Raw genomic sequence first — 21,277 nt, forward strand, 5'->3', positions numbered from 1 at the left:
ATACTTTGAATATTACATGTTAATAACTTGATTGGAATTATAACCTTGAGTTGACAGTTTGATACTTTGAAAATTTTGAGCCAGCCCTAACCCCAAGGGCTGTAGGGTGGGGCTCAAAGGGGTCAGTGTGCTAAAATTTCTTCATTTTCCTTGTTTAGAATCAGAGGTGCTAGTTTCAAATACTTTTTAGTCTGAAATCTGTATGCTAGATATTGAATAAGGTGTTTTATTGCTTTTTGTCACTTTGAATAATATTTCTGGTTATGTTAAAAGCAAAATCAACTCTCTTTATAAATATATCAGGTGACCGTTAAGGCCCAAGGGCCTCTTGTTTTATATAATTTACACTTTAAAGCCGAAAGTCTGTCTAGAGTTCGATTTTGACTAGCTCGGATGACACATATTTACATGCTTTTTTTTGCATAATGACTCGACTGCCAGATATATATACATACATGTGTCACTATAATTTGCATACTGTGACCGTTTTACTTTTTTTTTTTATCTAGATCTGACTTGATGTAATATTATCGATATATGGCAAAGGGTTGGGCAGATACAGCTCCCCTATGGGTACCATTCTCACAAGTTTTATAAACATTCCTTAAGTAGGGAAATTCCTTAAATAAAAATATCTTATATGTAGTAAAGCATTACAAAATTTAAGGAAATTTCTTGAACTAGATTTCCCTTTACATCCAATAATGTTTTCATATGGAAAGAAACATAAACAATTTCCTTACGATAAGGAAACGTTTATGAAACTGATGCCTGAATACTTGTGGAAGGCATTGCCAATTCCCACCAGAAAAGCGTATTTTGTTTAAAATGATTTAAATATACGTTTATTTTATTTACTCTATATAAAAGTAATTGGTTAAATCGTATATATTCCCACTTTTGCCTGACTGTGTTTTAGTCCGGTGTGTTAGTCTGGGAACTAAAACACACCTTCTGAACTAAAACACACCTACACTCGGGTGTTTCCGCCGAGCCAATCAGGCGCGAGGTGGGCGGAGCTTGCTACCGAAGGCTCCATTGCCATCAAAAGGGTAGTTGGGACGTGAAGCTATACAGCTTATGGTTTACAAATATTTTCTAGTTAGTTTAAACATATTTTATTGTACAAATATATAAATGGATCGGACAACAAGTTATTACAACTTAATAGAGTCCTCTCCTCAATATATATTGTAAAAAGAGTGTATATGTTTTTGGGGAAAGGGGAAAAGATAGGTTGAGGAAGGAACTGTAGGGTGGGTGGGGGTGATGGAGGGGAGGGGTGTTACCTAGAAAATTAAACTAGTAAACTGAGAAATCGATCCGCATTTGAATAAATTATAAATTATACAGATTTCATGACATGCAACCTGGTAGAGTACTTTCAAAATTAACAGAATCAATGTAACAAATAAATCAGGCAAAATAATGAAATACAATTTCATAAACACATATAACAACTTAAATAAGAATAGAAAATTAATTATTACTATCAAAACCTATATTTTCTAGTCAAAACTATCTCTCCAGTGTGTATCGGTATAATAAAACGGTTAAAGTATGGGGTTGAGAGATATACCAAGTTTCTGGTGTCCCGAGACCAGGTCTATTTCCTGAGGCGAAGTTATAATTAACTGTATAATAATCTAATAAATCCATGCATACATATTTCCGTTTAGTCCAAAAGTTTTTAAATTCCTAAAAATATTCTTTTCTTCATTTGAAAATTCCGTTTCGATTTCATTTTCCTGTTTATTCAAATAAACAATAATACATTTTTTTAAAACCATATTGATTCTTTAAAAATAAATACTTTTATCACCTTTACACCTGCAAGGTACTAATAAGTACTTACATATTTGGTTTCCTCCTTAAATTACTAAGATATATATTAATTAGGGAATTGTTCAATTTAAATCAATTGTGCTTTATAATTAAGTTATTTATTATTTTATTGGAAGATGGCTTAATATAAGAGCCTACTCTTGTTGCCAGATCCCTAGTATTACATTATGTAAAATTATATATTATGTGCAGCATATTTGTAAATAAAATATTGTCTAAACCAATTAAGTTATTTATCTGTTATTGAAATATCAGTTCAATGAATATTATCTCAAATACTATATAGATCAGCATGTTAATATTATCAAAAATATGAAACTTCAGAAAATTAAAAAGTCAAAAAAATATATATGTATATTTATTTTAGCATATGTGCTTGAGTTCCAACAGGTAAGTTTTACAGGTACATTCACTTGTTGAAACTCCGACACATTTTAAGAAAAAGACTATAACCCCTATCAAAATAAGTTACCCTACAGGTAAATTAAAAATGTTGGCACTCAGAGATACACCCATTTCAAGAACTTGTTTTGTTTGCCGATGATACAAAAACTGACAGGGAAATCAAGAAAGATGAAGAAAGAGAAGCGCTACAACATGATCTGGGTAATCTGCAAGCCTGGTCTAAAACATGGCTTTTAAAACTTCATCATTTAAAAGTACAAACTACTTACAATAATAGGAAAGGCGACAACAAATTATTCAATGGCAGGAGCGGGAGAAAAGAAAAATAAACTTGAGAAAATTTCATCAGCAAATGATATAGAAGTAAAGGAGGACGAAAATCTCAGTTTTGCATCACCTATATACAACAAACCGTCAACAAGGCAAACAGTACACTTTGGCTTATCAGAAGATCCTTCATACATTAAGATGAAATATCATTGAAACAGAAGACATAGAATCAATCGAGAAAGTGCAGCGTAAAGCAACGAAACTGATACCTGGGCTTAAGGACCTGTTGTCTGAAAGATGAGGATTTCCAACCCTCACATACCGTACACTGAGAGGAGATACAACTGCTACGATGAAAAGTTACGTCTAGATTTTTTAACCGCGAAACGACATCAAGAACGAGAGGGCACATATAGTCATATCTCTTTATAAGTCTCGTAAAACGTAATTATTTGAAAACCGACCATATTTGAACGATATAATTTTTTCCAAAGAAGATACCAGGGAAGTCTGCCTAATTCGATATATGAAAATGTAATAGAGGCAGATATTCTAAATGGTACATGTACGTCCAGATGACGTTTCCGCAAAAAGCATGAAGCAATACACATAACGCATTTCACGTATTTTATCATTTAGCATGAAGCATTTTACATAATCATTCACCTGTCCGACAGAGGGCGAACAGATTACGGCGTCTATAAATAAAACTGGGGAAGTCGCTTGTGTATCGCTTGATTGACTATGTAGGTAAACCGGTTTGTGTTTGTGAACTAATTTAAATATGAATACACAGGCGAGCCACTCAACGTCAATGAACATAGCGCTCACACCCATTCTGGTACAAGTTTTTCACTGTGGTCCAGAAAGGTTTGTGTACAACGTTTCGACAGAAAACGTCTGCAGCCACAGTACACTGTGGGAAGCTCGGACATCTTATTGTTAATTAGCAGCCCAAGGCAAATACCTGCTTGTCAAATCGATAGGACGAGCTACAGGGCTGCTTTCATCTCAACCGGCCCGACTTGAAATTTGACACCGGTAGAGTTTACCTGTGGACTCTTCGGACGTAGAAAGGAACAGTTTTTGGTGAAAATGTCGCTTGTCAACAGGGCGTTATCTCGGGAGGGGCATGCCGCCATGAGCATGAGGGGGGAGTCGGACAGATGGATTACGATTCAGAAAAACACGTTTACTAACTGGGTAAATGAACAGCTGAGAGTCGGAGGGAATACAAGAATGGTAGAGGATCTACAAACCGCTTTTGAGGATGGAGTATTGCTATGTGCACTTATTGAATCTCTACAAGGGAAGAAAATCGGACGGGTCATAAAAAAACCAATGAACCACCATCAGAATCTGGAGAACTGTACCCTGGCACTGGCGGCTATTGCCAATGATAACGTGCGCCTTGTGAACATAGGTAAGTTAATTACAGGTAACCAGAACCACACCTGTGTAAAGTCAGATGTTGCAGGTCACAGGTGTAAGATGTTTATTCTAACAAATCAGTATTATTTATCAATAACATCTGTGTCCGAGGTGTACATTTTATGTTACATTACCAGAACAGGTGTTTCTCAGATCAATGAACTCCTGCATTTTTTTGTGTTTACGAGAATGTTCATAAGTTTTTACTTCCTGTATATCTGTATCAGACATAGGGAATTTTCTAGCCATCAAAACACATCCAGCGTAGGATTTTTCTGAATATATAAGCCATGCATCCCAGGTATATTTGGAAAGCCCCATTCCAGATTGACAACACCCATTTGGTAATGAAAAAATACCAGGTGTAAACACAGGTGTAACTAATTAGCGGTTGATTGATTGATTGGTTTTACGTCCGCTTCTATACAGAGTAGTTCGGTTATCCAGCAGACGATAAAAAACTAATTAGCATATTGTACAGGTACATATAATGGTACATATAATGGTACATGAAGATGATCACCACACCTCTATATATACCTATAGATTGATCGATAACATTCCTGTGTATTGTACGTATACAGGTGTAAACACAGGTGCAACTAATTAGCATATTGTACAGGTACATATAATGGTACATGTAGATGATCACCACACCTCTATATACCTATAGACTGATCGATAACATACCTGTGTATTGTACGTATACAGGTGTAAACACAGGGACTCTGAGGCCATCAACCTATGGGATGATAAAGTAGCGTTATCATCAAACTCGAGAAATAAAAGGTGTGAAGATGTGATTAACACCAGAGAAGCTACTTGAGATTGTTTTATCGTTGCCCAGAGATCGTAACTAACTGAATTTGCCTGCTGAGATGTGTATTATTTAGTTAACCAGTAAACAGATACCTGACTAGCTACCTTGACAGACAATCTAAAGCTACAGCCTGGGGTGTACAGGTGATGTAAAGACAAAGCACTAGTACAAACGACAACACCCTTCCTCCACTTTATTATGAAAAAAACTTCTAAAAGGTTTTTGTTTATGGTTAAATAAGAGACCTTTAAATAAATTGATCTTTAAGGGACTTTTTTGAAGACACTGTCTGCTAAAACATTTGCATTCTCAGGATAAATTTTCATATGAGATGCAATGCCAAACAAATTGTGTGAAGCATTGCAGTGTATTAAGGGGAGACTAAAAAGGGTAGAACAAATTTAGCACCATTCTCCGACGGAAAGACCCTTTTCCCAATTTGTTTTTCATAATTTTACAAAAAGTAAAAAAAACAACAAAAAAACCAATGATTCGTGTAACATTTCAGTCTAAGTAAGCATACATTGCCGTTCCCCAATACTAAAGCCCCCTGCCCCAATTCCATTACTGTTCCTCAACAAAATTCCTTAAATTAACTTTATTTTTTTTCTATAGGGAAATCAGACTTTTACTAGAATTGAGCAAAAATCTTAAGTTGAGGAAATATTCCTGAACATCATGAATTCAAATTATTTCCTACAGAACGTTTTTGAAAGTAGGGTCTGGGGGTGGGATTTTGGCCTCCTTCCCAGAAATAGTAAAAAGCCTGAAATAGATGAACAAAAATAGTACTACAATTGTTTTACTATAAAAGTATAACTGTACCCTTTACAAAAACATTTCCTCAATATCTGAAGAATTGACTTAAGATATTACTTCTCAATACAAAATAAATGAGGTGGAAAAATGCATATAACTGTACCCTTTACAAAAATATTTCCTCAATATCTGAAGAATTGACTTAAAATGTTACTTCTCAATACAAAATAAATGAGGTGGAAAAATGTTTTCTTGATTAAGCACAAACTGAACTTCCCGAGTTCAACTAAGAAGGAAACAATTATGAAGTAAACTCAAGAACGATGTATCAGATTTCAAAATACACGAGTGATTTACAAAATCACATGTGTATATGCATCAATGTTTACATTTCCACCACAGACCAATCAGATGACTGCTTAATTGCTTCGCTGTACCCATTTTGAACAAAATTGATAAATAATTTTGTAGATAAATTCATACTTTATGTTCAAAACTGATAACACAATTTTTCATACTAGCTAGTAGCTATAGGTTAAGTTTATGTATTTTTTTCCCAGTAAAGTCTTGCTGTAGGTTAGTAGATAAACATAAGAATTGTTCGCTCCAGGCGTTCATATTTTTGTGACTATAACCTTTCCCTATATGGCATTACAATTAAATTACCCATCTATAAGGTAACGCATCTAAATTAATATGTGGTCTGTGTCTAGGTGCTAGATGACATGTTTTATAGTAAGTACTATATTGATGATATACCAGCAATGTCGACGTCCGTCTAGAGGGGGACTAACTACCTAGATGTTGTTTTCTGGCTTCTATTTAGTGAATTGATGGCTGTTGTCACAGAAAGTGCACCTCGGGCAAGTACAGGTGCTCTAATATAATGCATGTACAACGTTAACACAGTAAAACGACGTAAACTCACAGGCATGCGTGACATTCTGAACTGTCACGGTTTTGAAGGGAGACATCTTTATTTTGAATATAAACAGAATCCCTTTTATGTGTGGCTTTTGCTAAAATACGATAAATCAATAGTATAGATCAACTTAAAATGTAGTATGATTTATTTAGAAGGATTAGATTTTAACTCAATCACCCTGAAACTTCTTAATGAACTATTCCAACCATTGAATTGGAAGAGTTAAATGTGTCATCAGGGTTGAAATATCTTTTAATTACGGTGAACTATGTACAATATTTTTGTCAATTACAATGCAAATTACCAACACTATTCTGAAAAACAGTCATCTCCAAATCAGGAGGTTTTAAACGATGTTAACTCATGCACCCCTGAATATGCATTTAAACTCTTCCAGTTCAAAGTTTGGAATAGTTCATTGTGAAATTTAAGGGGTGAATGAGTTAAAATGTAATCAAAAGTTAACATATTTGCATGCTTTAACAGAAAGAAAGGAATTTTAACGCCAACTAAATGCTTTGAGTTGAGAATTTTTGTATTCTGAGGCATGGTGTACATGTCTCTCAGATATAAGTGAATATATGCATGTTCAGTTCAGATATGGATCCATTAAATAAACAAGTTAAGTTAAAGTGTCATCTGATCTAAAACTACAGCAGTTATACTAAAAGAATTCTTGACTTTTTCACCAGACAGATTACATGTACCATATAATATTGGCATTTTGTCTACTGTTCGTGGCTGACAACACAGTTAGTACAATTCCCTTGGCCCAGCAGTTGGCCTAGATAATGAACGGAAAACCTGGAAAACAGGTCTAGCAACTGTCTACAATGGAACGCTACTAAGAGGACTTTTACAATGAAAGTCATAAGATAGATATGCTAAACCCTGTCAGTTTTATAAATAAATAAAATTGCAAGATCTGCAATTTAAAAAAACCAACTTATTTAAACGTTAAGGTGGGTAAAAATTGGGATGCATTGAATTTAATGGCTCGTGTAGACATATACTTTACATAATTGCTTTACACATGAGTAAAAATGTAGTATTCCAGGTAATGTGTGTGTTTAGTATGGGCCCGAGTGAGTGAGTGCATACAATTTTCATTTCCTTATTCTCATTGAGCAAAATCCACTTAAAAATCAGAACAAATTTATTTCGGGTAAATGTTCGTGTGTTAGTGCAAAATAACTATGAAACAAAAAGTCTCAAGTTTCTTGTTTCATTTTGACAATGTAATACAAGATAACCTAACGCTGATCCTGCACATACAAAAATAAAGATGGAGATCTGTTAATCTTTGGTGCACGAATCTTTAAGCATGGATAATACCCCACCACCACCACCACCACCACCACCTCAACCACCAAAAAAGAATTGTTCTTCTCGGGGCATAGTTTAGGTGTGCATTTTTTTCTTTACTTTTACCAAACTCAATGATCAACTGGTATTAGTAATTTAGTATAATCAAATCCCCAGCATCAATGATCAACAGAAATGACTTTCATTCATATCTCAGTAGTTAACCTTAGTGCTGCCTTTGACCTTTGACCCCACTTGATTTTCAGTCACAGTATTTAAAATTTTAGCTGCTGAAATGGCTTAATTTTCATGTTCTCCTACATGTACACGTAAATGTAAGTGTTTGACCTCACTTGACTTTTATGTCCCCAAGATTTGGCCTTTGACCTTGACCTTTATTTCTCAGAAATTTTAGCCTTTGACATTGACTGACCTCATTTGACCTATGGTAGGATGACCTACATGTTACATGAACATCATATGTCATTCTTGATGAAGTCTGGCCTCTGCGTGTGACCTGAAATGGCCTCTGGACATATAATGTAAATGAAGCAGAAAGTATGTTGTACGTAGTGTCCAGGTTTGTGTACAATGACTTATAGCTACAATAGGTATGTCAATGCCCTCGTTGACGTAATAACTAATTATAATTACAGGTATATGACCTTTGTTATGGAAAGTTTTCTCTTGTTTCATTCTCCATTTTTACATCAAGCATCATAGTTGGAAGTTTGAGCATGCTCAGGTGTATAAATATGTCCCCACTCCTACTTCATTTGTTGTTCAATGAAATATACCCTGTACCAATCGAAGATGGTATAGAGTCTCGTGTGACTTCGGGGTAAAAGATTTTGTTAAAAGAGGGAGGAATTTAGCCGGTTTGGCTGTGAATTTTTCGGTCCTACTATAAATACATAAAAGGGAAGTAACATGTTCTAATTTTATTGGTATTGTCTACAATTACCAAAAAACGTGTCCATTTCCATATTCCAGTTTAATTTGAGCCCATTTTCATTTGGAGGATACCTGTCAAATATCTATGAAGATATATATCCTGTTTGACTGAAGTGAGGTTCTGGGGATTTTCTGTCCTGTGACGATTTTTAATTAGGCGCTTCCATTTTATACAGTGGTGTAACCAATAATATGACCTATAGCTTGCTTCTGCCATTTTTGAGGTTTGGACAAAGTGTACAATATGAAAAGAAATATCAAAAGTTGGAAAATGTTCTACATATAACCAATTTAAAAAGATTATTAATTGAATATAGGAATGTTTGCCAATATTAAGTACCTTTTGTATCTTTAACTATTACCTGACACACATGTTTGTGTTGGTCGGACCAGCACTTTTGTACATATATATATATATACATGCCTAGGTACTTAGTATTTTATTACATATTTCACTGACAGGGTGTAAACAATAGTGTGAGGAATTCTGATAGTTGTTGAAGGTTGAAGTCTCCCCTGTAGATTGCTGTCAGGATAAAGCTTTCTATATATATAGTGTGATTACCACTACTTAAGTTCCTCTAGAATGTGTCACCTGTGAGGATTGGCTAGTCGGAGTACGAGAGATGACCTGTGTGTAATACCCCAGACAGATGATCTGTGTTGTAATACAGTACCCCAGACAGATCAGAACATTCTGTAAAGTTTTAGATTCGTTCTACTATTCTTAAAATCCACGCCCATCATCCATTATGTATACACTACATTCAGATGTAGAAATGTCATATCCACCCTCAGATAGAGCTGGTCTGTATGTTTAACACTTTGCTTTATTTGGTATGGCATTACCTGTAAATCTACACCCTTATCCATTGCATGTTTTACATGTGCACAAAAAATGTACAACCCTGTTTTGTATGTCTATGACGACAGATAAATGCTCGATCATTTTCAAATTAAAGGTTTGTTAAGAAGTAAGACAGCCATATTAGTAAAACTGTTTTTTAGAATCTTAACTCGTCATAAACCAAAAAAAACATACAGTAAAATAAAATGTGATTTTCTTTACAGTTTAAAATGTAAATAGAATATTTATGTTGGTTTATAACCATTTACCTACAGACAATTCTTCAGGACGCATTTCTTGGAACATGTTTGTATTCAATTAGGGTTCATATTATCTTCTATATGTTGTACCCCACAGAGACCAACATGGCTTTAATCATAAATGTATTTAAACAAAACAGAAACCCTTTGTCAGCAAATCAAGTCAAAAGGCCATATTCAGTTATATGTATTATTTTTTGCCATATCACAACTGTATTACAGCTCAGGTGATCATTCGGCCCCTTGGGCCTCTTGTTCGTGATATACTAGGATACTTGAGTATACCGTAGAACCTGCTTAGATCATGTTTCCTGAACAAGGAAGTTCTGTATTTACATTAATGTGAGCCATAGCGGATTAGCTTGACGAAAAAAATACTTGAAGATTTTGATATTGATAATTTTAAGAGGTACACAAACAAGAGATAAATTAGCTTGGACAAAGACATAATTATATATATTTTTTTGAAAATGAAACTCCTTGACTCATAAATGATATTAACTCATTCACCCCTGAAATTTCATAATGAACTATTCCAACCTTTGAATTGGATGGGTTCAAATGTGTCTTCAGGGGTGAATGAGTTAAGATGCAGACAATGATTTCTATGTGAGATAACTGCTAGCTCTATACTGCACAGTGGTATGTCTGATATATATATTATTTATATCTCATCTGACTTTTTATCGACTGCACATCAAAGCTGGAAAAGACTGCATTCAGCTAGATCAATCCTCTATACCGATTCTATACAGTGGTATTTAGAAATGAGACATGTTGGTTAAGAACGAAACATATACATATACTGCAAATAAAAGGAAGTGTTAACGTCGTATACAGGAGAACTTTGGCCCAGTCAAATATTCGCCCTTTGATGATTTAATTTATATTTTCCCAGTGTTAATTTTGCTGTTTATATGTAGTCACTAAATATTGTATGTTGTATACTAGTATGTCATAATAAATTCGCCCTCATTTGGGAGAGCGAATGCTGAAAAAACCCTGGAAGTTAAACTGCGCTGATCATTCCCTGGTATACAGTATTCAATTATCCTAGTTTTTGTACTTTCTGAAGTAAGATGAAGATCTAAGATTATTCGTTTGTTTGTTAAGGTTAAGAGCTAATAATTGTATGATTACAATTATAAATTACAAGTACATGTAAATAAAATATAAAATAACAAATAATTGCTGTCATAATTAAAAGTAATTTGTGACAAATTCTATCTGGTTCTTTATTATTCATAATCAAATATATGTTGTTTAGTACCTGACGAACGCCTGCAGGTATGGGAAATAAAAGGCATACCGCAGACTCCCACACTATGTTATTGTTAGATTAGGCTGATGTGCCCCCCTTCCTCCCTCCCTCCCCCTTGCAGACTCCTGATTCGTATTCACGAAACTGGTCTCATGCTCAAGCATGGATTTTGTGCCCAACTGACTTTCTTATAACTCACTTAAATCATGTAAAACAATGAAAAAGTCAAATGTAAACATTGAAAACAGCATTTGGCTTGAAGTCTGTTCAACTATTTTCCAAATCATTGACAAAATAAACTCTCATTGCTAATTTATAAAAAAAAAAAAATAGCCTTGAGCACAAAATCCATGCTTGAGCATGAGAACGGTTTCATGAATGCAGGCCCAGAGGTTTTCATCTTTTTCTTTTACATTGAAAGAATTTTCTGCCCACCATATTGAAATATTTCGGATATAATTTCTTTTCTCTCCTGTCTACTCATTCTATCTGGCAGTGTCTACAAAAGGTGTTGGTTTTTATGAGGATATAAAACAACAGCGAGGATGTTAGACCCCTAACAAACGGCACCTGACATATTGTAAATTAGGTAATGAATGTCCTCAATGCTGTTACAATGATTGATGTATTTAGTCAAATGACATTTTATTGTGGTGACGGCTACAATAGCAATAGTATTTGGAGCACCAGTATTGCATATGTTAGAAGTTTTATTAATCATTCTCTCAGACTACTTGGCTATATGATATGTCTCGAGCATTTGATAGATTTACTGGTCAGAACCCCAGTGTGCTGGATAAACATGGATCTGACCTGTTCATTGGGTGTTGAAATTATAGTACATAATGTATGAATGTTTGATATCTTGGCCATCATCCATTTCAGATGTCAGTTTTTGCATTATCTGAAAAGAAAAGGAAAATTAAGGAGTTTTTTTTTCAGATTTGGAAATTTTGACGAGATTTAAAGATGAAATTAAAGAATTTTTTTTTTTAATTTGGAAATTTGGAAGAGACTTTTGGGGAAAAAAGCATAGCACTGTTTTCCATTGGGAATTTGGCTGAATTTCCGCCCGAAAATGGCACAAGAAAGAGCTCTAAAGTACCTATTCGAGGTTCTTATTAATCAGTGACCGATATTGAATAGTATTTCTCTTGATTCATTTTAATTTTGTTACTCTACGTAAACCAAAATTTTATTTATCACAGGAAGTGACGATATCTCCAACGGTAACCTGAAGCTGATTTTGGGGTTGATATGGCATCTTATTCTACGTTACCAAATTGGCAAGACCAAGTTCCCCGCCAAAAAGCTGATGTTGGCATGGCTACGAGCCGTTATCCCAGAATGCGGCATCACAAACTTCACCTCATGCTGGAACGATGGCGTTGCTCTCCAGTAAGTTTAAGTGAACCAAGTTGGTCCACTTGCACACATAACTTTAAGAATAAGCATAGAAACGAATTTTATGGATTATAATAAACGTAAAATATTCTCCTAATTTTTATTTTTTAGAGTAGTGTTGCAACATTCAGTCTTAATCCTTTCACCACTGTAAACCATAATTGACTCTTCCAGATCAATGGACGGTCAAGTTTACTAAAGTTACATAGGGGTGAAGGGATTAAGTCACTATTCATTTCATTAATTTACACTGTTTTCAGCTAGTGATTAACACTACATTTTCTCTCTTTCACTGCAGTGTACTTTGTTATTTTATGTCATATTTGTATTTTTTTGTCAGTCTTGCTGTTATCAGAATACATGTTTCAGCCTTGTAGGTAGTTACAAGTGTAGTTTTTACGGGCACAGTAAGATGTAGTTGATGTCAAACTTTAAAGATAGAACCGTACACTGAGATAATGCTGGTGTTTTTTTTCCCACAGTGCCCTAGTGAATTACTGTGACCCAAGGATAGAGGAGGCCACTAACTGGAGATATCTTAGTCACAGTGATAGGTATGTGGGTTCAAAATAGGTTTCAAAATACATCAGTATAATGTGACTGGAAGGAATGTCTTGTTTCCGTGTCCAGCTATGACATTTCAGTGAGACGACACTATACTGTGACCTTTGACTGATGACCTCGAGCTCATTACTTTAGACCCTATATTAGCTGTTGCCAGGATTCACAATCATGAACCAGACAAACAAATGCATTATACTGAGCAATATTTGCTGCAGTTTTAACTTTGTCCTTTTTGACATACATGTGGCAATATTATATCATTTCACATTAATACCCACATTTTGGGTGAATACTTGACATGTGAAAAATTTCAGAAATATTCACAATGCTAGTGAAAAATATAACTGTTATTCATCCAAAAAAGAAAAAGCAAACCAAATAAGCTATGCAAACATATTTATATATAAAAAAACAAATGCAAAGAGTGTCTTTCTCCTCTAGGGAGGTACAAGTACTAAGACACTCTTTGCGTTTGTTTTCTATATTTAACCATCACATGGACTTTGAATGTGTTTCTGATTATATATATACATATTTATAACTAGAATATTTGTATGTGGTGTAAAATGATTACACAATGTGATTTATAGTTTCCTGTTCAGAGAATTGAGATTCTGCAGGTTTTACATTAATTGTTCTTCATCTTGTTCCCAGTCTGAACAACTGTAGCAATGCCATGAACCTGGCCAAGCAGCACTTTGACATTCCCCTGGTCGTACGACCCGAGGATCTGTCCAGCCCCGACCTTGACGAGCTGTCTGGAATGACCTACTTGTCCTACTTCATGAAGATTGACTCGCCTGGTTACATGGCAACCAGGAACATGGTCCGCAACCTCCTTAGGAGTGGTACCTTCAACAACTTCACAGTTAGTACAAGTTTTCAGAACGTTTTTATATTCTGCTTGGAATCTTGGGTACTTCTGTCAAGATCACAGCTTTTCCTTTAATTGGCTGTCATGTTTCAGTTTGATTTTGTTTTGTTTTTAAAGCTCTGGTGAACCTGATTATTATAGTTATTTCTGACTTCTAGCTTGACTACAGGTATAGTTTGCTATATCCCTGAAAGGCACAAAAATATGCTGTATCTAAACTTTGTAGATTTCAATTTTCTTTTTTTGCTGTTCGAAATTAAACATTAGTGAGTTGAAGTCTCAATGTTTCAATTTTCCCCCCGGTTGTCCAGCAAAGTTCGAAACATTGACGTTTGACTGAATATCATATGTCACAGTTAATAATGACGTTGTGGTGTTATGCAGGAAGACTGGGCTGATGGGAGACTGTTGTGTAACCTTGTTACCTCCCTTGGAGAGTCTGCCTCACCTATGGGTAATCCAGTGGACGACTTACAGCAGGGTAAGGCAGAAATTACAATAACAGCACATGTTTGTTTTTGTGTTTTGAGAATTTTTCAAAAGCTGATGACCATACAACAAAATATATTTTGAAATGAGAACTAATTACACAAATAAATGAGTAAATTGATAAATAAAGACCTTACATCTTGCACTCAGTTTTATTTTTCAAAGAAACACCTGAAGAGCTAATACAGTGAAAATATTAGTGCAAAATGTACATCTTTTACCAATTAACTCATTTTATATATTAATTTACAGCGTTAACTTTAGATTTGAGTATTTTTTTGGTATTTGTATGGTAATATGCATGACATTCGGATTGAAAATGGTGAGTCTCCAAGATCATACATATGCATATAGAAAAACTCATTTTTAGAGCCCCACAAAAAATAACAAGAAATTAACGTATAAGTTTATTTGTTGTATAGGTATTGATGCGGCCCGCAGGCTGGGCGTGGAGCCTATCCTCACAGCCAAGGAGATGTGTGACCCAGAGGTCGATCATATCGGAATCATGGCATATGCAGCATATTTCGGAAACTTTAAGCCTGTTCGCACAGCAGCAGAGAAGGTTGTCATGGAGGCGGGTCCCAGGAACGTCTTCATTGAACAGGAGGTACAAATTATCTGTATTTATTTGTGTATTGTTTAGCTTAATAAAGTTTATAAAAATGATAATCAGCTGTGTGGTAAAGTGTTTAGCCCATTGTTCTATACCTCAAATGTCCTTTCAACAAGTTATCACATTGTAAAAAATGACAAGACTATAAATAGTAAACCTATTTACTATTTATAATATAACACAGATTGAGAACATTTTATCAAATGATTCTTTCAATAATGTATGTTTAAAAGTACTGTGATATGTGATAGATTAATCTAATCAGTCAAACTAATGACCTTTTTGAGACTTTGATATATACATGTATTGCTATAATTCAAATTGCTCATATTTGACTCTAAAAGTCCTTATTTTGTGTATGTTTCACATAATGTTTCAGGCCGATTTCTCGCTGCGTATAGATGATTCTGAGCTAACCGCGTCAGATGTGAGGGCCGAGATTAAGGGACCTGACTCCAACCCTGCTGTACACTTTAACTGGGTTGGGAGCCGAGCCACTGGAACGTTTACCCCAACAGAGACTGGGCACCACAGGGTGAGGACACCATCCCTTGATAAATCCCTATAAGGGGCTTCTACTAGTCCAGTAACACCACAAAATGATGTATCGCTTTTAATTTTCAACCTCACTTATGTATTAACTTTGACTTAATTAGTCCAGTGATAAAATCTCTGCTTTCCCTCCAAACTTTTTCTAGCAACTGGCCAAGCGTCACTATACTTACTGACCATTGGTCAATTAGTCACGTGACTACTAATGAATATTCTGGCCTCATCACTTTATTGCACATGTTACCTAATTGACCCTTCCTCTGAAACTAATAGCTTATATACCCCCCACCCCCACCCCCCACCCACCCCCATATAACATGTATCATGGTATCAATTACAAACAGACTGTACATTATTAACATATAATGTTCTAACTAATAAGTACCTACATGTCAAGTACTATTCTCTCTTTACCTTGTATCTAATAAAATTACACAACAAGGCATCTAACTTATCCAGCTGTTTGAGCTCACCGGTAAAACTTGCTTTGTATAAACTCGAATTTAATAATTAAATTCATATTTTTCAAGGTCTTATTTTTTCAACAATCCATTAAATTTTGGATGCTTCTTTTTTTCATGCACAGGAAGCTTTACAGGGAGCTGTCGATAATTTTCCTTTTTAAATCATTTGAACAGACCTCATTTTTTATTGAAAGCAGGCCTAGGCCATCTCTTTCCCAATTAGTAAAGATAAATTATAAACCTCAGAAAGAAAACAAAATACAGGTTCATAAAATTTCTGCTTTTTCTTAGGATTTATGAATGATATTAATTAACCCTTTCACCACTGTGGACCACAATGAAGTCATCCAGATAAATAGATGGTAGAGTCTACTAAAGTTACTTAGGGGTGATAGGCTTAACTTAAGCAGGTTAAGTGTTCTTAAAATAAAACATTAACAACTGCACACTGCATTGTTTCCCAAATACACATGCGAAAATCTGTGGATTACCTCCCTTTGATAAGCTACACTGCTTTTCAGGAACTTCTATCAAACTAAACAAAATCTAGACGGGAAATCATTTCTAATTGTCTGTTTTACCTGAATAATATCAACTTTATCAATCCTGAGTCACCATGAGATATAATTCATTTTTTTACAGCTGAATGTTTACTGTGAAAACTCACTCATTGTTGGATGTCCAGTGTCCTTCAAGGTCCTTGCTGACAGGTCAAGGGTCAGATACATCGGTCCAGACAGGTGTTCTGCTGGTCTTATCTCTGAACTAAAGGTAAATTAAACTAAGTTTCTGAGCTCAAGTTAAGGTAGGTTTATTTTTACTCTGGACTGAAAGAAAGCTTAGAGCTTAGACTCTGAGCTTAAGTTAAGCTAGGTTTATTTTTACTCTGGACTGAAAGAAAGCTTAGAGCTTAGACTCTGAGCTTAAGTTAAGGTAGTTTGGTATCATCTTGAGACTAAAGGTAAACTAAGCTAAGATTCTGAGCTCAAGTTAAGGCAGACTTATTTCAACTCGGAACTAAAGGTAAGCTTAGCTTAGATTCTGAACTCAATTTAAGGTAGGTTGGTCTCATCTTGGGACTAAAGTTAAAGTTAGCTTAGAGTCTGAGCTCAAGTTAAAGTAACTGTTCTCATATTGGAACTTAAGGTAAACTAAGCTTCGACTCTGAGCTCCAGTTAAGGTTGGGTGGTCTGGTTTGTGACTTATTAGGGTAAGCTTAGTTTTGTCTCTGAGCTGAAGTTGGTGTAGGCTAATCTCAATTTGGGAGTATTTTATCTTGCCTCATTTGTCTGAAAGACTTCTTCTCCAGAATAGCTGAATGTATTTTGACTAAATTGGGTTTTGGGCATCCTTGGGTCAAAAGGGTTCATTATTGAACAAAGATGGGTTGTGGTTCTTCTGGGGGCAGAAGAGCAAGGCCTTAAATGGGAAATGGATGCGTGTTAAATCTTCAAAAAATACTTTTTATGTAAGTTTAAGCATAATTTATTCTGAAATGAGGGATTTAATGTTTTGTAATTTGAAAGTATGATTTGTTTTGGTTGGAGGAGTGGGCTCACAAGGACAACCCCGCTGGTTAGGGATTGCGGAAAGAATATACCTGCTGTTACCTATTATATGCTGTAAGAAGCAACTAATATGGGGGCCCCCTGCAGAATTGGGGATATATTTTGTGCATCACTTGACAATATCGTTTCTTCTGTCATATTTGTCACTTGTTACATATAAGAAAAGGAATGTATTATGCTGTTATTCTGAATAAATCCTGTTCAGATGTGATGAATGTTTTAGATAGCATCAACGTGATTGTCTTTTGATAAATCTATTGCTATATTCATTGTGATGTCTGCTGCTAGGTTGATGTTACGAGTGCAGGACAGGGCGACATCCAGTGTGAGGCGCGGTCACCTAGTGGACGTACGGTCAACATGGCCGCTGTATACCGAAACGGCAATTACGTGATGAATTTTACTCCAACAGAAGTTGGTAGGTTGTTGTGATCATAGTTATTAACATTCTCCTCACTCGGGTGGAATAAAACTGTTATATGAACTCCAGAATATAATGCTTATAAAACATTTAAATTAATGGATTATTGCTGAAATATACTGTTTATTCCTGTAAAACTATAAATGCATTATTTTAATACTAGTACAAGTAATCGTAAAATGTTTATTTTGTTTTTGTTTTTATTTGTTATTTGTTTAGTTACTTTGTTGTCCTTTGGACTTTTTTCTCAATTATTTTCTGAGCATATTGTGATATCTAATATTTACAAGTAAATTCTGAGAAATGTTTTAAAGAAAAATTAGAAGAAATCTTTGAAACAATTAGGTCATACTTTATCCATTAACATTTTATTTTGGTTTCACTGACAACTCTGATAAAAAGATCTAGTGTCCCTTAATGTTGGTACAGGCACTTTACTTCTGTGTTGTCGTAACAACTATGGCCGCAGAGTTGTTCACTTATGAAATAAGGTCTGACCTTGTAATCTGATGCTGCTATATATCGGGCGAGCCTTCACAAAGCCTTGCAAGGCCTGTGTAAACTTTTGCAGGTCCGCCAGGATTTACACCTGAAAATGCTACATTTTTTAACAGACAAACCGGTTGAACCAGATACACAAGAGGAGCCTAAGTCTGCCATGTTTAAGCTTTATTGTAGTCTAACCTATCAATGTTGTGTTCCAGGTATTTGGCAGGTGTCTGTACTGTACGATGGAGAACACATCTCAGACAGTCCTTACAATGTGACGGTGTTTGACCCTTCAAGGGTGCGCGTGTACGGACTAGAGGGAGGTTCTGTCGGAACAGGACTCAAATTCCACGGTAAGCGGTTATAACACAGCTTACCAATGCATTGATTGTTTCTATATTTTGAGATTATTTTGATTTTTTATGTCTTTTTTTGTTTGTTTTTAATTTTGATTTTTTCCATCTTATTTCATTGTTCCATTATATTGTTAAGATAATTTGTTTTATCTGTTTTCTGAGATTATTTGATTTTTCGTGTCTGCTTTTTGAGATAGTTTTGATTACATGTATTTCCATCTTATTTTTTAGATTATTAATTGTTTTATCGGTTTTCTGAGATTATTTTGTTTTTTGTCTGTTTTGTTTAGATAAATTTGATTGTTTCCATCTTATTTTTGAGATTATTTGACTGCTTCTATCTGTTTTCTGAGATTATTTGATTTTTCATGTCTGCTTTTTGAGATAGTTTTGATTATTTCCATCTTATTTTTTAGATTATCAATTGATTTATCTGTTTTCTGAGATTATTTTTTGTTTTTTTTATGTCTGTACAGCTGACACCTCGGAGTCTGGGACCGGGGATGTAACTGTACAGGTGTCGTGTAACGGCTCGCACGTCCCCGCCTACATCCACCAGGACAGAGTGGGACTCTACAGCATCGACTTCACACCCCAGGGAGCAGGCACATACAAGGTTGATGTCTACTTCAATGACACGGAGGTCAGAGGTCAGTCAGCGCAATGTGTATTGCTATTTAAAAAAGAAAATATATTGGTATTCACTCATTTTGTACAAAGATTTTACTTCCTTCAGATCAAATTTCATTTTCTAATTTCTTTTTTAGATGTATTATGACGAAAAAGATTTAAGAAATCCAACATATTTTGAAGAAAAAATATTTGATAAAAAGGATGAAGCTGGTTTAACTCATTCACCCCTGAGGACACATTTGAACTCTTCCAATTCAAAGGTTGGAATAGTTCATTATGAAATGTCAGGGGTGAATGAGTCAAGACACTTTTGACATGTTGTAATTTTCCTCAACTTCTCTTGCTCTTCCCAAAATATACATAACTGCACTGAAATCAGCAGCTGCTGTGAAACCCCAATCACTGATATTGTTTTCACAAAATATATGTTGTATCATAATAGGGTACAATGTTGGCACAGGGAATTTACGAAAAAAATATCATAAAAACAGAAAAAATATCATTTTTTTCTTTTTCTTTCTATATACCGTAACTTTACAGGTTCTCCCTATACACTGGAGATAGTGGATTCTGCCCAGGTAAACGTTTCTGGAGACGGTCTCAGTTTGGTTCCAGTGAATCGCACAGCGAGCTTCGTCGTTGATACCCACGGATCGGGGTCTGGCAATGTGGATGTGGAAATCAGTGGTATGTATTGGTGTGGATGAGGTTGTGTGGATTAGGGGTGAAGGCTTCCTGCTGTATATTGTATACAAGCTGGGGAATGTGGACTCAAGTAATCGCTGGTAATGGTCCTACAGAGAATGGTAGTGAAACATAGTATAGAGTATCTATTAGACAAATATATTTTTTTCTAATTAAAGATATTAAGATTATGTTTCTAAAACTGGTACAGTACTGTTTTAAGAAAACTTTTTCAAGTTTTGAAATTTGCATTTACTGTGGTTTCATGAAATCTTGTTACATAATTTAAAAACGAATTCCTACAATCTGAAATTATCTACCAGGAATGTTAAAGCAGGAATGTTAAGTGGAGTCCTAAATTGACTCCCAGACACTGTATCATTGCCCTTATAGCTACTGTAAACCTATGCTTGTTCTTGACCTATTAGAATTTACTGTACTGGAAGAGATGCCTTAATGATCCTTCCCATATATCGACCTCGTTTTGAACAATCTCCGTGTCCTAAAATGATCCTGACATCAATGGTTACCATGCTATCCATTTACCCTGCTTATACATTTAGTCTTGTTTCCAGGTGTATTTGTTTACCCATGAGGTTATCCTGTCAATAACCCACACATTAACCCTGGTTCTGTTGTACAACCCAGGGTCCCATTCAGTGATCTCCGGTCAGATTTTAACAACTGTAAAACTTAATATAATATACAATAACCCATACATCCTGTGATAACCCTGGTCTAACATGATAACCTCAATACTGCACAATAACCCTGATCCCAATCAAATATGTGACCCTGTTACTGTACAATAACTCAAACACCCTGTGATGACCCTGGTCCAACATAACTCAAACACCCTGTGATGACCCTGGTCCAACATAATAATTAACCTCAATACCACACAATAACCCTGATCCCAATCAAATCTGTGACCCCAATACTGTACAATAACCCATACACCCTGTGATAACCCTGGTCCAATATAATAACCTCAATAACACACAATAACCCTGATCCCATGCAAAAACTGTAACCCTGGTACTGTACAATAACCCTGGTTTAATGAGTTAAGGCTTTTCCT

The 21,277-nt window shown here is 35.2% G+C and overlaps 1 protein-coding gene across 5 annotated transcripts in view; it reads left to right on the plus strand.

Moving 5' to 3' along the window:
- Positions 1–3,320: 3,320 nt before the first annotated feature.
- LOC110462500 (filamin-A-like) overlaps positions 3,321–21,277 on the plus strand; it is a 77,892-nt gene continuing 59,935 nt past the window's right edge. For all 5 annotated transcript variants that reach the window (XR_002464291.1, XM_021516467.1, XM_021516468.1 and 2 more), the window contains exons 1-12: positions 3,321–3,943; positions 12,291–12,480; positions 12,969–13,040; positions 13,705–13,918; positions 14,309–14,405; positions 14,836–15,023; positions 15,409–15,564; positions 16,688–16,816; positions 17,902–18,031; positions 18,739–18,876; positions 19,356–19,529; positions 20,053–20,199. Coding sequence is in view for 4 of the 5 variants with exons in the window: in XM_021516467.1 (XP_021372142.1) it covers positions 3,616–3,943; positions 12,291–12,480; positions 12,969–13,040; positions 13,705–13,918; positions 14,309–14,405; positions 14,836–15,023; positions 15,409–15,564; positions 16,688–16,816; positions 17,902–18,031; positions 18,739–18,876; positions 19,356–19,529; positions 20,053–20,199 (1,963 nt within the window). In the remaining variant the exon portion in view is untranslated. The remainder of the gene's footprint in view (positions 3,944–12,290; positions 12,481–12,968; positions 13,041–13,704; positions 13,919–14,308; positions 14,406–14,835; positions 15,024–15,408; positions 15,565–16,687; positions 16,817–17,901; positions 18,032–18,738; positions 18,877–19,355; positions 19,530–20,052; positions 20,200–21,277) is intronic.

The sequence above is a fragment of the Mizuhopecten yessoensis genome, unplaced genomic scaffold (assembly GCF_002113885.1).
Source record: "Mizuhopecten yessoensis strain PY_sf001 unplaced genomic scaffold, ASM211388v2 scaffold10797, whole genome shotgun sequence".
Taxonomy (NCBI): Eukaryota; Metazoa; Mollusca; class Bivalvia; order Pectinida; family Pectinidae; genus Mizuhopecten; species Mizuhopecten yessoensis.